Here is a 19,262-nt window from a genome sequence, read left to right as displayed (position 1 = left end):
TTTTTATTAATGCTGCTTTAAAAAAAATTATAATCATAAAATATACATATGACACTATTAGCTTCTTCCATTTTCAAGTTCATAATATAAGTGCCCAAATAACACTAGTCAACACGATTTTCCTCCAAGAACTTAAATGCTGTTTTTAACAATTTTTATGCTTTTAACAATTTTTATGATTTAAAAAATCACCATGATAGTTTCACATCACGTCACAGTTATTAAATATAGATGGAGTTACGTTTTACCAAAATATGCCAATCTAGCAAGTAATATAGATATACTGGTTTATCTTAACAGATATAAGCTAATTCTCTTAATTTTAGCAATTGATTCTGGCCTTGGTTTTCTTGCGATAAACATAATCAGACTTCTACCCTTGGTTCTTAGGTTCAAATTCTGATGCAACAATTTACAATTTGAAGAGAGCACACTTGGCATTTTTGGTGAGGATTTTTGTAGACTGTGCCAAGGTTTTCCAAGTATTAATTGGTTGTGACATATTCTCAGGGTTTTACATCTATCCTCCAAATATGTGGCCCACAACCCATGTGTTAGCAGTAAAATAATTTCAGACTACCTACCGATTCGCAAATATTTTTCCTTTCAGTGTTTTCACACGAGTGGAACTAGCAAGTTGCCACGTGTGTGTGTACCGTGTAGTGATAAAAATTGAATGTGTGTTATTTTTATATTGTACTGCTCAAAACTGAATTTACATTTTCATTAAATTCATTTAGTGCTACGATGAATAAGAAGACACATAAGAAGTGTATCAATCATCCAGACAATTGTTGTCATGTTTGTGGACGGTTTATTCCAAAGACTCAAAGGGAAAATATCTACGACATTACAAAACTTTGGTATTCTTTTTATTTCAGATGTAAAATTGGTGATCAAGACAAACCTTAGGAAGTGGTTACATGGCAACCTCAAAGCGTTAACTTTTGCAGTCCCTATGGTTTGGCGAGAACCATCTAATCACATTAGTGATTGCTACTTCTGTATAACAAATATATCTGGTAGGTCTAAAAAAAGCAAACACGCTATAATATATCCAATATACCTTCTGCAATTTGGCCAGTTCCACAGAGTGGCGATTTGCCAATACCAGTGTCCCCCAAAACTTGGGATAACAGTAGTGGGGAAGATAATAGTGATCAAGTTCAAGTTGAGGATTCCCAGGAAGCCTCCACTTCACAAGATGTCAACTGTCAGCCAGTAAGTTCAGTAAGTGAGGTACGTTTACTCAAACAAGATGAATTGAATTATTTGGTTTGAGGCTTAAATTTGCCAAAAGAACAAGCTGTTCTTTCAGCAAATTTAGAATCTGACAAGCTAGATTCTAACAAGCTGAACTGTTAGGTTCTAGGTTACAGTAGTGGAATGTACTTGCAGTAGGAACAAAGATTTCAGTGTTTCGAAAAAGACATGAAAAGTTTTCAAAATATTTTGCTACGGAGGACTATGTATTTTTGCAAAGATATTATTAGACTTTGAAAGAACTAGGTGTCGTGCATAAGTCAGATGAATGGCATTTATTCATAGATGCCTCAAAGTAAAGTTTAAAAGCAGTTTTGCTTCATAATGACAACGAATTTCCATCATTTCCTGTGTTTTATTCAGTTGGACTTTAAGAAAGTCATGAAAGTATGTCTAAGGTTATACATGCTATAAAATACCAGGATTATGGTTGGAACATATGCAGTGATCTTAAGGTTATTGGTTTGCAAGGGGGTTTCACAAAATACTGTTGTTTTTTTTGTGTTGCCGTGCAACATTGGAACAATATAATGTAAAATACAGGCAGTTCCCACTTTACAAGTTCCTGGGTTTAAGAGTTTTTTTTTTCAAGTATCAACAAATTCGAAAATACGATTATTAATTGAAAAAAATGAATGTTAAACATGCATAAATACTGCATTTCGAACAACGCACGTAGCTACAAAATACAGTGTACCCTGCTTTACGATATTAATCCATTCCAGAGACACCATCATATCATGAAAATATTGTAATGTGAACCCAATAACCCATTGTTTTTTTGGTAATTCATTCCAAAACTCAGAAGTTGAAAATTTTGCTATATAACTAAGCTATTTATTTCTCTAAAAGGTCATTTTATAATGTAAATTGTATTGGCTACCAATTCAAATCATGAAAATGCACTACACTTTCATCATTATCATATGTTCCATTACAAGAATCAATTTTGAATGGCTTTGTGATATTTTTCTAAAGCACATTTCTGGAGATCACAACCATAAAACAATAAAAATAATTTGCACTTTCCGGTTTATTGGGCTTTTCTGTTACTGCAAGCAATTATAAACGGGTAGTAAACTCGATGTTATTGCATTTATGTAAATACCAAGCACATTTCTGGAGGTCACGACCATAAAACAATAAAAACAATTTGCACTTTCCGGTTTATTGGGCTTTTCTGTTACTACAAGCAATTATAAATGGGTAGTAAACTCGATGTTATTGCATTTGTGTAAATACCAATAGCTGGAATTGTGTGGTTTTTTTATGTTATTATGGTGAAATGTGTTTCCCCTTTACTGAATTCTTCAATCATATAAAAAACATAAATAAATTTTCAGAATCTTCTCTTCATTCTTTTTTTTTTAAGCTTCATAAACTTGTTGCTCCATGCAAATCATGTTAGTTGCAATCTCATTTGCATGTATTGTGTTTGTTAGTTGCAATTTGCATCCCCTTAAAAAATACTTATGAATGCTATCATAAAATTTATAAAGAAAAGAGAAGATTATCTTGGAAACAAACGCCTCTTGAAGCATTTCTGAAGAAGACGACTCCTTGTGCGACAAACCAACAAGTTTTAGTTTCGATTTTATTGGCGCATTAGCAACTAAGGCTATAATGTGCCATAAAACCAACAAGTGCCAAGCCAATAGTGAGTGATCAATGAGTGTGCATTTAGTTGATGATGATGAAGAATAAACATTCTTTAACATTTGTAAGTCATAAATAATTTCTTTATTATTATAATTTGCTTGATTTTACAGGCTACATTTTCATTTCTTTGAATAAATCAATCACTGTTTAAACATAATACTAATGTTTAAACTAATGTTTAGATTGGACTGCAGGAAGTTCTATTTTAGCCAGCGAGTTATAAATTACTGGAATAAGTTGCCTTCATGGGTGGTAGAGGCCGACAGTTTGGGGAAATTCAAAGGCCATCTGGATAGTACTTTCGGGTAAGGAAGCGCATAGGATGATAGGTTTAATTTCCTTTTTATTTTTTTTTATTTTATTTTTATTTATTTATTAATTATTATTATTTAGTTATTTATTTATTTATTTATTTTTTGTTTTTATCATTGTTTTGTTCGGATTTTTTTTTTTTTTTGGCTGGTGCAGCATAAGCCATAGGCTTTCTTGCACCATGCGGCCGTTACTAATACTAATACTAATAAACTAATTAGCTAACTGATTTCATTGTTGACAACGTAACCCCTGTTTTTAACATTATGTCTATGGGACAATAATTCCAGCTTTATGAGCACTCACTAGGAACAAATTAACTCGTAAAGTCGGGAACTACCTGTATATTTCTTTAGTGCAATCAAACAAGGTTCTTCCTTCCACCCCTGCACATCAAACTTGGATTGATGAAAAATTTCATGAAGGGACAAGATAAAGAATGTACCGGATTTGCATACTTGAGAAGTGTGTTTCCTAATTTAACATTTAACATATGCCAAACTTAAGGAAGAAATTTTTGTAGGACCCCAGTTAGGAAACTCCTGAAAGACCATGTGTTTGAAACCCAGTTAAAGGAGGTTGAATTGGCAGCTTGGTGATCATTTAAGGCAGTAGTACATGGTGTCTTGGGTAATAGGAAAGAAGAACTATTAAATGAAATGTTGGTGTCTAATTTACTCAAGTGCTACAAAAACAATGGGCTGTCGAATGTCGTTGAAAATTTATTTTTTTCATTCCCATCTCGAATTTCCCCCCAAAAATCTAGGAGATGTGAGTGATAAACAAGGGGAGCAGTTTCATCAAGGTATTTCCATGAGCGGTACAAAGGTCACTGGATCCTGTAATGATGGTTCCTTGTGAGGGAGAGTAAGCAGGAATACAAGAGAAAATCCCTCAGTAGCAATTGTTTTTAAGGACAATTATATATTATTGAAATATAACTATTTCACTATGATTTATGATATTTTTCTGAAGTTAAATGAGTTATAGAGAATATATTTTTTACTCTTGTATTACAAATTTGAATTATATGTATACATCCCTTTATTTTAACATTAAATGTTAGTACATCTTTTGATGTAAATGTAATACTTTTTATGGTGATTTTTGGAATTAGTGAGTTTATTTCCTCCAGAATCACATATTTTCATTGCAGAGGTAAGACAAAAAATATTTTTTGTTGGCCAGTGTAATTTAATATCTATATATATATATATATATATAAGCAAATGGATTAGATAAGTGTATGGGTAGAAGTGCCGAACTGACAGGCATAACTACAATGGAAAAAAATTAAAAAATTAAAAGTGCCTGAAATAAAAGCAGATTACTTAAAAAATTATATAAATAAAATTAAATGAAAATATATATAAATGGTACTTAATGCTGTAGGTCCTAAGATTTTAACTATGTTAGGTCGTAAGATTTTAATTACGTCATCAAGGGCCAGCAGCCAAAACCAAAGGAAACACAGCTATAAGCAAGGCCTCTGTTTCTGTTATGATGTATATGTGGCAGACAGAAGAAGCAAGCAAACATATAGATCATAGCTGATCCAACAGATACCAAAAAGAAAAAGAAATAAAAAACAGAACCATAAACAAAAAATACTATAATACTAAAATAAATAAGTAAAATGCAAAATTAAGCTAAAACCAATTGATTCCAGTTAAAGAAAAAAATTAATAATAGTAAACCATCCTACCTGAATTTTAACAAAGAAAGCAAAATATCAGGAAGAAAGCAAATAGTCAAGATATGACAGCTTACTGATGAACCTACTGAAGAGAACATAACATAACAGGGCTGTAACAGAGACCAAGGAAGTAAGCCGATAGTTCCCAGCAAATTTATAACAGCTAAAGTAACCCCAAGTATAGGGGGAAGAAGATGTGAATTGGTCAAAGTGAACCATACACATGTGATGGGGGAGTAGGCAAATGAGCCAGCAAAGGGGAGAAAATTGGACACACAAAGTAACATTGAAAGACTAAACGTTGTCTTAAAAGAAAAAAGAAGTGATAGCAGAAAAACAGTATCTCAAATATTGCTTTCGGCCAGCCTAATGATACAGGAGATATAAGAAGTAGTGTATAAGAACAGCAAAAAGTAATCGGAAGAATGGGAATGTAGTGGTGTTTGGGCAGTTTGATTGATTTGGTAGTTGTTGGCGCATCGGCTTCTGTGGCCATATTGCACCTCCCAAGGTTTTTGCAGTACTTTGATCCAAGCCTGAGGCGGGAATCGAACCCGCGACCTTTGGGTTGCCGGGCAGGTACTTTACCCGGTCGGCGTTTGGGCAGTCAAGGATTGCATTACCCTTACCTAAAGTAGGTTCCTGGACACAGAACTAGCCATGTGCCTTGTGTTTAAGTCAGTAATGGTATTGTTATTACAAATATGAGACAGAAAAACGTTTAAAATGAACAATACAAATAAATATGACAAAACAGTTAGCAATACATAACAAATAAAACATAATACCCCCATAGTTAGCCAATCCGTGGGCACAGACTTTCTACACCACGAGACATGACAGAGCTTAGGGGATATATGACTATACAATATGTACACACCTGAACGTAAAAAGAAGATACAACCAGTAATTATGTTGTTAATATCAATATGTTTTTCAAATTTCATGATACTGAATATCATGAAATTTAAAAAACTTATTGATATTAACAACATAATTACTGGTTGACGTATCTTCTTTTTACATTCAGGCGTGTACATAATGTATAGTCATATATCTCCTAGCCTCTGTATTTTTGTATGTAGTGACTACTGAAGTAGATAAATTGGCATCATTTTAATTATATCTCATATTGTGAAAACCTTCACGAGTTGCCATGATATTGCGCTACCTTGAATAAGTAATGCTTCACCAATGGAGAAGACTATTGTTACTTATTTTTGGAGGATACGACCACCCATTTCAATGCTTGTTGGCCTCTCTTCAGGGGGTGGACAGGTACCCTAGTGTTGCAATAGAGACAACCCAGTTATGAAGTATAACTTCACAATATGAGAGATGCCTGGTGGTGGTGGTGTGCAGTGCAAAAATTTAGACTAAAAGACATTTTTTGGATAGCGTCTTAGATTATGAAGGAGTTTACTGACATACGGGTTAGTGCAATCACATCATTTTTATAAGTAGTACACTATACCAAGGTAGATGAATTGGCATCATTTTAATTATATCTCATATTGTGAATACTTTCACAATGAGTTGCCATGATATTGTACTACCTCAAATAAGTAATGCTTCACCAATGGAGAAGACTATTGTTACTTATTCTTGGTGGATAACACCACCACCACTCTAAACAATAAGAGAATAGACACTGTACACATTTAAAATAAACAGATTGAGAGCATGCTTGACTTTTAAGTGTAATGGATTTTTTTCCTCTATGTTTTCCTCTGTGCATATCTGCATTGATAAATAAATTAACTTTTATCTACAGCATTTCAAATTAAAATTTTAAATTGGATTAATAATCACAGTTCCTTGAAGTTTCAACATAATGCTAATATTAAATACAGATAACCTATGTTTTAAGTTTATAGCAAATTTTTAGGTTCCTGTCTCTTACCTTTATGACAGAAGAAATGGCAGAAAAGATAAATGTATGTAATGATTATAAATAATCAGGGGACACAGAAGCTACAGAAACAGTAAGTATAAACTAGTCTGTAATAAAGTTACTAAGGGGATTGGGCTGATGTCGGGTTTTAAGTGTATCAGTACTTAGACCATAATGCACCATAATGTAATATTCCTGTATAATTAATATTCATGTGTGTTCACTGAGATTTGCATGCTGTGTGAGCTGAAAAACCTGGAACAACTCATGTAAAAACTCTACTCCATCCAATTGAGATTGGCTAATTATAGCCCCAAATGAACAGGCCTTTAAAAATTCCTGCAGTCTATGACAGGACTCGAACCTCTCCAAATGAATTACAAAGGAACCACTATACTGCCACACAGGATGATCAGGCATACAAAGACAGATTACAAAAAATATTTGGCTAAGAATGCAAAAAAAAAAGTAAAAAAATTTTTTGCTTATGTTCACACTAGATTTGATTTTTAATGGTGCATTGACAGCTAAGGCCATCATCATCATGGCCTTAGCTGCCAATGCACCATTAAAAATCAAATTGAATCAAATCTAGTGTGAATTGGTAGCTAAGGCCATAATGCAGCAAGTCAAGTTCACACTAGAAGGAACAAGATGAAACAGATTGATCCACTGGATGTAACTAGAATAACAATTCATGATCATATATAGGTTGCTGAATACATAATTTTCATCTATATTCATGTACAAACTGAATACATAATTTTCATCTACATTCATGTACAAACTGAATACATAATTTTCATCTACATTCACATACGAAGAAGCTTTTAGTAATACCAGAAGTATACCTAATTCTGAGAGCTAAATGATCTGATAATAGCTGAAAGAGAGACAAGAGAAATTGAAGCTAAATGTAAAAAAGGCACCTGGAGATGATGGAATTATAAACTGAATTATAAATTGAAACAATCATTAAGTAATTGCCAACTTTTAACTTTCAAAAAGCTGGACATCAGGCATTTGTAAGCAGAAGAAAAACAAGAGGTTTCTGGGTCAAAACAGGCAAAAAACAGGATTTTTTTCAGAAAAAGTGGGAGGTTATTTTACAGTTTTTCAACAGTTACAAACTTCCATTCCTTGAAAAAACTTATTACAGGTGGGACACAAGTCTGGAAACTTACTAAAGAGAAGATTAACAAAAAACAAAGGAATCAACAAACCCAAATGTCATATTCAGTGAGCATACAGATCACTATCATAGTAACCATCAAATCAATTCTTCTGGACTATCAGCCTTCCACCCATATTTTCCTCCATGCTGCTCTACTTCCTATTAGATCTTTGGCCTTAGACAAGGCAAGCCTTCTTTCATCTGATGCCTGCTTGAAGTATTTAATGTGGCAGTGATCCAACTCCATCTTGGTTGCCTCTGAGCTATTTATCATTCATTTTTGCTTAAACAGCTGTTCTTAGCTGATCTCCCTTCTTTCTTTCTACATGTCCACACCATCTTATGTTTGCTTCATTTAACTTTCCCTGGATGCTTTTCTCAAAACTCTCATTTCTGAAGACTAATTTTTAATCGATTCCTTTATTTTATACAGCTCTCAGCCCCTTAGTTTAAAACAAGCTTAAAAGCTATTTTATAAACACCTAATTTTGTCTTTTGGCTAATTTCTCTTTTATTCCAAATAAAAGAGAAATTTTCCTGGTTTCCTGCTTTACTTATTACATTGCTTATTTCCATGTCAAATTTATCTTTGTTAAAGAATATTCCTAAGTATACAAAATTAATAATATGTTCCAATTTCTGATTACTTGGCTACACTTAATCAAGAGTTCCAGCAAAACCAGCTTCCACATGCATTTCAACCTACTCTTGTCACTCACATTCCATTTGTATTTGATAACACCACCACAATTTGAATGACAGTGATCATGTATATTAAAAAAGTATATTGTGTTTTTCTCTCTCTCTCTCTCTTTTTTTTTTTTTTTTTTTTCATATAAATATCTGATTTATTAACAACTGCTAGAGAGCTGGGAAATTTATTAGTAACATATGCTAGAGAGCTGAGAAAATTCAAATCAAAATTCAAAGGTTTCAATTTTCCCAGCTCTCTAGCAGATAACACAGTAGCCAACTTGGTATACACACATCCAACCATTTATACACAAAACCAGGATTCCTTAAAATAAAGTATTAAAATTGCTAAGGATTCTAACAGGTGCTTTTCAATTTGAAATTTTTTGTAATTACTACCTGAAACATTCTACAAATATAAAAACTACTATGATTGCACTGACTAGCTTGTAAAAAATTGTAAGTCAGTGTTAATGCAGTTAGTGAAACTTCAGTGAAATAAGTCCTCTATGTATTAAGATGTTTCACAAAATTATTAAATTAAGAGAGAAAAATTAACTTTTTTTAATGAAAACAAAATTCAACCAACATTACTGTTAACTGTGGAACACATTGTTATTGCTACTGACATTACCCTGCTGCTACATCCAAAATGAGAGTGCTTGGAATTCCAGCTTCACTTAACTTCTTATACATTTTTTCTCTATAAAAGAAAAAGTAACACATTAAAGGCAATACTTCATAAATGGAGACAGTAAATGCCAACGCTATTAATTATTTAGTTCTGGGTGATACATTTCTATTATGAAATCAAAATAATACACTCTGTTATGTTCTCCTACATTTAATTAATCTGTAAGCATTAACATATGTTTAGTACAAAACGTATCGTTATTTTATGCTGCCAAGACTAAGAAACACTTCTTCCACAGGAGAAGATTGCTTCTACAGGGATGGGATACACTTAAATAGAAAGGGTGCAAGAATATTTGCTGATGCTATCGAGGCAGTGTTAGGTGGGTCGGAAAACTGCTAGCTTGGGGGGAGACAAAGACCAATAGATTGACAGTAGCCACTGGCAGAGGTGAAAGAGATTCTTGCACTGCTTCTATTAGAATGAGCAGAAGCCTGAAAAACAAGATGCATGGTATTTCAGAGACTGCTGGGAGCCATTGCGGTACAAGTAAACACATGGGTTGTGTTAGGGTAGCTAAGAATAGAAACAGGTGCAGGTATACTTGTGTGTACACCAATGCTAGGAGTTTAGTAAATAAATTTGATGAATTTGAGGTATGGCTCAAAACATCAAAGGCAGATATTGTTGGGATATCAGAGACGTGGTGTCACACAGATATAAGGGATGCAGAACTGCAATTTGGGGAGTACAACGTCTACAGAAAGGATAGACAGGATAGGAAGGGGGGAGGGGTTATGCTATTAGTTAAGAAACACATAAACACCAAGGAAGTGAAGCCAGTCGACATCGCTGGAATAATTAGGTAATTAGGCCTAATGACGCTGATGAGTATAATAAGGAACTGTACAGGGAAATAGAGAGGGCCAGTAAATCAGAGAGTCTTATAATGGGAGATTTTAATTTCCCAGATATTGACTGGAATTTGGGGGGTGGTTAATCACGCACTAGCAGGGCTTTTGTGGATTTATTGGATGATTGTTTTCTACATCAGCATGTTCGGGAGGCAACTAGAGGGAGTAATACTCTTGATTTGATTATCAGCAGTGATTCTTCATGCATTAAGAATCTGCAGATAAATGAACCACTAGGTGGCAGTGATCACAGTGTGCTGAAGTGGCATTTACTCAAAGAGGTAACTACCATTAGGGGTAAAGGGAAGGGTTATTGCTTCCGTAAAGGCGACTACGATGGACTGAGAAAGTATTTAAATTCTATACAGTGGGACCAACTGATGATGTTACCAACAGCAAATTCAAAATGGGAAGCATTCAAAGAACTTATCTTGGAAGCTACTAGGCTTTACATACCAACTAAGAAATATTGTTCAAGGTTTAGGCCAAAATGGATGTCAGATGAACTAATGATGCATATGGCAGAGAAGAAAAATGCATAGGATACTTACAAATTAACACATGACACAGAAGCCTATGATAGATACAAGTTGATATGCAACCAAGTTACAAAGGAGGTTAGGCAGGCGAAGGCAGATTACGAGAAATCCTTGGCAAGGGATGCAAAGAAAAACAGCAAAGAGTTCTTTACTTATGTAAACTCTAGAAGGAAGGGGATGAATCAGATTGGTCCACTTGATATTGATGGGTCAACTGTTGATGACCCTGCTCAGGTAGCTAACAAACTAAATGAATATTTTGCATCGACATTCACACATGAGGAGTTATTCAGCAAGGGGAATGCCAGAAGTGTATTCAACTCTAGCAGTAAGCTACAGAATCTTGAAATAACTGGGAGTAAAGTGGAGGAGAAACTGTTGAAGATAAACACAAGAAAGGCACCCGGGGTGGATGGGATCTATCCAGTTATATTAAAGGAGGCAGCAAAGGAAGTAAGCAAACCCTTAGCCATAATTATGAGAGCTTCCTTCGACTCAGGGGAGGTACCCATAGACTGGAAATGTGCAAATGTGACCCCAATTCACAAAGGAGGATCAAAGGCTGACACAAGTAATTATAGACCTGGAAAGGTTGGAAATTATAGGATCTGGAAAGGTTGAGCAGATGGGCTGAGAGGTGGCAAATGAAGTTTAACATTGACAAATGTAAAGTACTACACATGGGAAACAGCAACCCCAGAGCAACGTATCAACTCTGTGGTACTACACTGACAGTGGTAGAGAATGAAAGGGACTTGGGGGTGGTTGTGCAGGCAGATATGAAGTTCTCTGAGCAGTGCAGACGGGCTGCAAGAGTAGCTCATGGAGTATTGTCAATGATATACAGGAATTTTTCCAGCAAGGATAAGGAGGTGATTATTCCATTGTATAAGGCAATGGTCAGGCCACACCTAGAGTATTGTATACAGATCTGGAGGCCTCATTTCAAGAAGGATGTAGAGCTGCTGGAACGAGTACAGAGAAGGGCAACAAGATTAGTGAATGGAACAAAGGGGTGCTCTTACGAAAAAAGGCTTAAGTTTTGCAAATTACAGTGTCTGGAGACTAGGCACCAGCGGAGTGATCTGATAGAGGTGTATAAAGCCTTGAATGGTTTAAGCATGCTCAATGCTGATGGGATTCTTCCTCTAGCTCAGAAAAATCACCTGAGAGGGCATAAATTCAAATTGAGGAAAGACAGATGTAGGATAGACGTGCGGAAATTTGCCTTTAGCCAGCGGGTGGTTGGTTGGTGGAACAGACTTCCATCCCTTGTGGTGGAGGTTGATAGCCTAAATAAGTTTAAGGCTCAGCTGGACAGGTATTTTGAACGAACAGAGGGGTGAAGTGGAAGTGGGGTTTTTTTTTTTTTTTTTTTTTTTTGGCTGATGCTGCATAAGCTTGCTTTCTTGCATCAAATGCCTCTACTAATGCTAATGCTAATGCTAATAAATATACTGCCTTTTATTTGTAATGCATACCAATACTCAGACAGCCATTTCAAATACAATTGAAGCTCAATATGAAGACATCCTCCAGAGGAATGAGAAAATGGTTGTTATATTGGAAGGGCATTACATCGATTGTTCATAAAATAGCATTAGGTTAATGAGGAATTGCCTGGGACAACCTGCCATTATTTCTGACAAATTTAAAAAGTGTGACGTTGTTTTTACCACCAAACGTAACATCAAAACTCCAGCCAATGGACCAAGGCATTATTAAAAATTTTAAATTTCATTATCGAAAGAGAATAATAATGAAGATTGTCAATGCGTTATCAGAAAACAGACACTTGGAGGTTACAATTAACCTTAGAGATCGCATCTCTGAACTGGCAAAAGTTTGGACAAGCATACTGAATACAATATTCAAAATTGTTTTTCAAAAACGGGATTTGCATTGAATACAGAAGTCGAACAACAACCAGACGAACAAGATGAATTGCCCCTTTCACAACTGAAAAACTTTTGGACATTATTAGAATCGTCCAGAAACATCGAAAATGAAATAACACTGGATAGTTATGTTTATGTAGATCAAGATCTGACTACAACAGAACATCCAAATGAAGATGAAATACTGCTGAACAGTGTTAGATGCAACCATGATCACAAAGAAATTAATGATGATACTGAAGACACATCAGAACAACCCATAGAAAATCCAACTCACGAAGAAATGATTCATGCTTTTAAAATCGTTCGTCTGGGTCTACAGTTTTGTGAAAATGTTCCTGATAATATTTTTAATGCTCTAAATAAATGTGAGTTTTTCTTTGAGAATCAGACATTTTTTAATTGTATTGTGCAAATGAAAATTACCGATTTTTTTAAATTTGTGATACTTACCAGCGAAAATTATGTAAATGTAATTTAAATAAGTATGTTTTTGAAATAAAATACATTAAAAATAAATGTAGATTCGTTTTCATTTTCTAATTAGATAACAATTTCTAATAAAAAAGATATTCTCTATATAGCGAAATTTGTCTATAATGAATTTTTTCACTGGATTTATTGAATTCGTTATAGGGAAGTTTGACTATATATATGTGTGTGTGTGTGTGTGAGTGTGTGTGTGTGTTTTTCTTTTTAATGGCGCTTTGACATAAGTATTATTGTGCATACAAATCTGATAATCAAGTTAGCCCAACTAGGTTATCTTAATTCAGCATGGTCTATACATATTAATTTTAAGAAGTATATTACTATATGATAATGAATTTTTCATTACACTTTACTGATGAATTTTCATTACTTTCAGCTAAAATTATGTTTAAGTCAATACTAATTTTAAATAACAATACATTTACATATATCATAATATTATAATATAGAACATTCCATCACATGGCCGTCAATCCCCTACTTTTTCGGGGGCTTTAAGTGGATTGACAGCCCATCTGATGTAATGTCTCATACCTACTCATTTCTGTTGTCCCTATACCAGTTTTGCCTTTTTGCTATATTAATTTAACTTTCAAATTTATATTTTAAATTTAAAATATTTCATTTACTTATTTTTATTTTAGTTTAAATCTTTATAATCATTCTCTACGGCAAACTGTGATAGGGGACACAAAGCCCAATGGATAAGTATCCAATATTGTGAAGGCTCTTACCTACTGTTACTGTCCTGAGGAAGTTGTAGTTTAGAAAGGAGTTATTTCCCGCCTTCTAATTGTTATATAGGTACCGAAGCTTTTTACTGCGCAGTTGCACTTTATACTGTGCCATGTTGGTGCATTAGCCTCAGGCCCCAACATCCTATGTTAATGTCTGCTGTGGGGTAGGGGGAGGTATGAGACATTACATCAGATGGGCTGTCAATCCACTCAAAGCCCCCAAAGAAGTAGGGGATTGACGGCCACGTGATGGAATGTTCTATATTATATTATGATATATGTAAATGTATTGTTATTTAAAATTAGTATTGACTTAAACATAATTTTAGCTGAAAGTAATGAAAATTCATCAGTAAAGTGTAATGAAAAATTCATTATCATATAGTAATATACTTCTTAAAATTAATATGTATAGGCCATGCTGAATTAAGATAACCTAGTTGGGCTAACTTGATTACCAGATTTGTATGCACAATAATATTTATATGTCAAAGCGCCACTAAAAAGAAAAAAAACAACACATACACTCACATATATATACAGGCACGTATAATGTCCAATTGGCATAATTACAATGGCATTAACGTTGCACATAAGTATTCATTAAACTATAAGCTAAAATCTAACCTATTATGCATACTAATGATAATATATATATATATAAGCCACTAGAGGGCTGGTATGTAGCAACTTGAATTTTGCACTCTGCAAATTTTACGTTTTATGTAAATTTTCTGCTCCCCTCAGTTCACTACATCCTGTAGTAAAATGTTTACTACCTCCTATTGTGTAACAGGCTGCATTTTTAATGATGTATGACATTATCAATTGGGTAATTTTACATTTTCTTTTCTTTGAATTCCCATTACCAGTCCCCCATCCATTCACCATTTACAGTGCACAAAATGCTCTCTGACAATTTATAAGTCACACAAACAACTCTCACATCTGGTGTACCCTCAACACACTACTACCTTAAGTGAAATTCTCACCTCACAGAAGCTCACTTGGCCCTATGCTATCCATTATCAGCTGAAATGGCAAAAACTATATGAAACCATTGCTAGCTCAATCCCACAAATCATGCAATGAATGCCAAAAATCTGCTTTGGCTACTCTTCACTGTAAAGGACCGTGCTCTTGTGAGCTCTGCAGGAAGAGTAGCAACATCTCAATATCCAGGCTTATGCCTTCAGCTTGTGCTCAGTTCCTTAGTACATCCTATTGTAATTCTAATGAAGCTAAAGGCAATTCCAGCAAATGAAATGCACATTCTCTCCTCACCAAAGTTTGCAGAGCAGATTATATGCTCTCACCTCTCTCTATGCCAGTTCTTAGTGGAATTGCTATTCAAGAAAATACCAATGATGGCTGTGACATATGGACTACTGTTTAATTTGATGCAAGCTGTTCTTTCGGTGTCTATAACAGACAGTCTTCTGATGGTGCTCTCCTGACTATAGCCAAATGTGACTCAGAAATAACCTCACCCTGAACATATCATGCATTAGGCCTACCAGAAGTTGCAGTGGCAAACTGCCAGAAGCCACTTGCATCATTAATGAGAAATGTATTCAAGCTATAGTCAAATTATCCTAAGAATATCAAAATTAAAGAGATTTCAGAAGATAATAGGAAACAAGAATACACAAATACGTTTGATGATTTTTCAGAGAGTGAAATATCATCAACCAACTCCAGCCAAATGTGGCATATAGTTGCTACTTGCCACAGCAACTACTCTATCAAAGCCCAAATCATTGATGCTAATTCAACTATAAACACAGCCCAAGAGAATAACCACACAAAAATCATGACAAACAGTAATCTCAACACCTCAAGAACAGAAAGCTGTTGGAAATGAATTCAAGCAAAACATGGAAGAAATACAAAATCAAATAAAACTAATGCATAACATAACTGACATTGCCCTTACAAACCAAGAGCTTCTAAAAAACAAAATACAGCAAATATCCAAAGATGAAGTAGGAACTGCAAATGGTCATCAAAACAGTGAAAGAACAAAATGGAAGTATGAGGAACTACCTCCAAAAACGGAGCCGTGGAGTGACTAACAATAATGAATACAGCCACACCCAGACTTATGTAAGCATTGCGTTCCACAGAACTTTATGCAAGTTGAATTTTATGTAAGATGATCAGTGCCAAGTGCCGCTCCTTCAGGATGACTTAAACAGACTTCAAAGATGCTCAGAGAAGTGGCAGCTATGTTTTAATTCTGCTAAATGCAAGGTCTTACACTTGGAGAATAGCAACCCACAAATAAATTATACATTTGGTAGGGTTGAATCAAAAACAGTGGATGAGGAAAGGGGCCTGAGAATTATGCTAGGATGTATGGGCAAATATGAAGTTTTCTGAACAGCATAAACAGGCAGCCAGGAAAGACCATGGTGATTTATCAAATACTATTCTGTAGAGATAGGGAGATCATAATCCCACTGTATAAGGTAATTGTAAGACCATATTTGGAATACTGCATAGAAGTGTGGAGAACTCATTACAAAAAGGACATTAAGCTTTTTGAAAGGGAGCAAAGAGGGGTAAATGGAATAGTGGGATTGGCAAAAGGACAACCACATGAAGAAAGACTCCAATTATGTTGGCTACAGAGCTTGGAAAACAGGCATCTCAGAGGTGACCTGATTGAGGTTTATAAGGCTCTGAGAGATATTAGTAAAATGAATGAAGATAGAATTCTCACAGTTATAAAGAATTCCAGAACTAGGGGTCATATATTCAAATTCAGTAATCCCAGAGTAACATATCAACTGTGTGGTACTACACTGACAGTGATAGAGAATGAAAAGGACCTGGGAGTCACATCAGCATTGAGCATGCTCAAACCATTCAAGGCTTTAACACCTCAATGAGATCACCTCAGAGGTGCTTAGTCTCCAGACACTGTAATTTGCAAAACTTAAGCCTTTCTTCATAAGAGCTGGGAGTAGTTGTGCAGGCAGATATGAAGTTTTCTGAGCAGCACAAACAGTCTGCAAGAGTAGCTCATGGTGTCTTGTCAATGATATACAGGAATTTTTCTAGGAGGGATAAGGAGGTGATTATCCTCCTTATTATCAATGGTCAGGCCACACTTTGAGTACTGTATACAGGTTTGGAGGCCTCATTTTAGGAAGAATGTAGAGCTGCTGGAGCAAGTGCAGAGAAGGGCAACAAGGTTAGTGAATGGAACAAAGGGTTGCTCTTATGAAGAAAGGCTTAAGTTTTGCAAATTACAGTGTCTGGAGACTAAGCACCTCTGAGGTGATCTCATTGGGGTGTTAAAGCCTTGAATGGTTTGAGCATGCTCAATGCTGATGGGATTCTTCCTCTTACTCTGAATAATCACCTGAGAGGGCATAAATTCAAATTGAGAAAAGACAGTTGTAGGATATATGTGCAGGCTTGCCTTTAGCCAGCGTGTGGATGATTGCTGGAACAAACTTCCATATGTCATTGTAGAAGTTGATAGCTTTTATAGATTCACAGCAGAACAAGACAAACATTCATTTGGAGCAAGTGGATGGGTGAAATTATAAGTTTTTTGTTTTGTTTTTTTGGCTGATGCTATATAAGTTTGCTTTCTTGCATTATGTGCCTTTACTAATGCGAATGCTAAAAAATTACAGGGGCTGAGGCTTAGATTAGACTGTAGGAAGTTTTCATTTAGCCGGCGAGTCATTGATAGCTGGAACAAGTTAGTTGCCCATGCAGGTAAAAAGTGCAGCCATTATCAATCCACTGCAGGGTGGAAGCCTCCTCAACAATTCATGCTGAGGGAAATGGACCATAATCTGCCACGCTGGTCCAGTGCGGGTTGGCAGATCGACCGTATTCAGTAGGCAGGGGCTTGAACCCCGGTCTACTCAAAGAGCGTGTGCTACTGCACTCCCGCTCCTGCCCACTCGGCTACGGAGGCCGGCTTTGTTAGTTGAGGCCAACAGTTTGAACAAGTTCAAGGGTCTACACTGCAGAGGTTCCCAAACTTTCTTGGTTCACGGTGCCCTTAATATCCCAGTAATTTATTCACGGCACCCCTAGGCCAAAAAAAATACCTTATTTAACACAATGGTTTTCGACCTTTTAATATATATCTATATAATAATTTTATTCTTTATATAGAGGTACTAAATAGAGATCAATTGTAGATCACCACAAAATTAAAAAGATACAGTACAATGGATACCGTACACCTTTTTATAATGAAATAAATGCATAAATTTCAAAAAATAATAATAATAAAATAATAATAATAACTTTAAGTAATTAAACCAAAATTACACGGCACCCCCTTTGAAAACCAATGGTCTACTGGATACTTACCTGTTTGAGGGGGGAAGAATACAATTTGTGTTTTCTTATCTACCTGCATAGGGTTTTTTTTTTTTTTTTTTTCCAGTGCAGTGAAAGCCTGTGGCTTCCTTGCACTATATAGTGAATACTATTACTATATATATTTGATACAACAGAACAACTGCTTCTCTCCCAATGTGCTGATTTTTTGATGTGTAAACATCTTTGGTGGCACCTATTAAATTTCAGACGGTAGTAAAATCAATTTGTCACGATTTTCCTTTTTGCAACGTGTAAATTATTATTATTAGCTATATGGTGCAAGGAAGCTAGAGGCTTTTGCTCCACCAGCCAAAAAAAAAAAAAGAGTTACCCTGAGAGAGAGAGAGAACAAGAGTCAGAAGTAGAAGGGAATCACCAAGAAAGAGAAGAATGATGATATCCAGCTCAAGACCCTGGGTGTGCCACGCCCATGCTCACCCTAGGCACCTCTGTAGCCAGGTGGGCAAGAGCAGCAGTGCGTAGCACACGCTTCTTGATTAGATCCGGGTTCGAGCCTGTGACCACCAAATACGGAGGATGCTGAAAGGTCAGCATGTCCTTGGAGCAATATGGCCTTAGTTGCTAATGCTCCTAAAAAAAAAAAAAAAACCAAACCATGCTCACCAGATGTGAGCCCCTGGGGTTATGACAACATTTCCGTTTCATAACAAAGAAAAACGGAGTCGGGGGAGAACATCGGGGGAGGTGATCTTGGATGTGTTCAGAGCTGGCATAAAACAGCTAGTTGGGGAAAAACGTTTATGATTCAGGGCATACTACTTAGGTGGCTTTGGGCTAATCATTGCCACCCATGGCAGAAACCTTTTGATAACTAGAGAAATGGATATCTTGAGGGCAGTGATATTGGATATGTTCAGAGATGGCATAAACCAGCCGGTTGCAGAAAAACATTTATGATTTGGAGCATACCACTTAAGTGGCTTTGGGCTAACCATTGCCACCCATGGCAGAAACTGTTTGGTAACCAGAGAAATGGATAA

General features: G+C 35.5%; 1 protein-coding gene across 1 annotated transcript in view; it reads right to left on the bottom strand.

Annotated features, from left to right (window-relative positions):
* The window catches only part of eIF2Balpha (eukaryotic translation initiation factor 2B subunit alpha), a 168,881-nt gene that overhangs the window by 42,476 nt on the left and 107,143 nt on the right, over positions 1-19,262 (bottom strand). Inside the window, exon 7 of the mRNA XM_090373526.1 lies at positions 9,326-9,394. Within this exon, the coding sequence (XP_090229652.1) occupies positions 9,326-9,394 (69 nt within the window). The remainder of the gene's footprint in view (positions 1-9,325; positions 9,395-19,262) is intronic.

The sequence above is a fragment of the Mastigoproctus giganteus genome, chromosome 5 (assembly GCF_048544385.1).
Source record: "Mastigoproctus giganteus isolate SK-2022 chromosome 5, ASM4854438v1, whole genome shotgun sequence".
NCBI lineage: Eukaryota > Metazoa > Arthropoda > Arachnida > Uropygi > Thelyphonidae > Mastigoproctus > Mastigoproctus giganteus.
The sequence above is the reverse complement of the archived record's forward strand: the minus strand, read 5'-3'. Positions and strand labels throughout refer to the sequence as shown.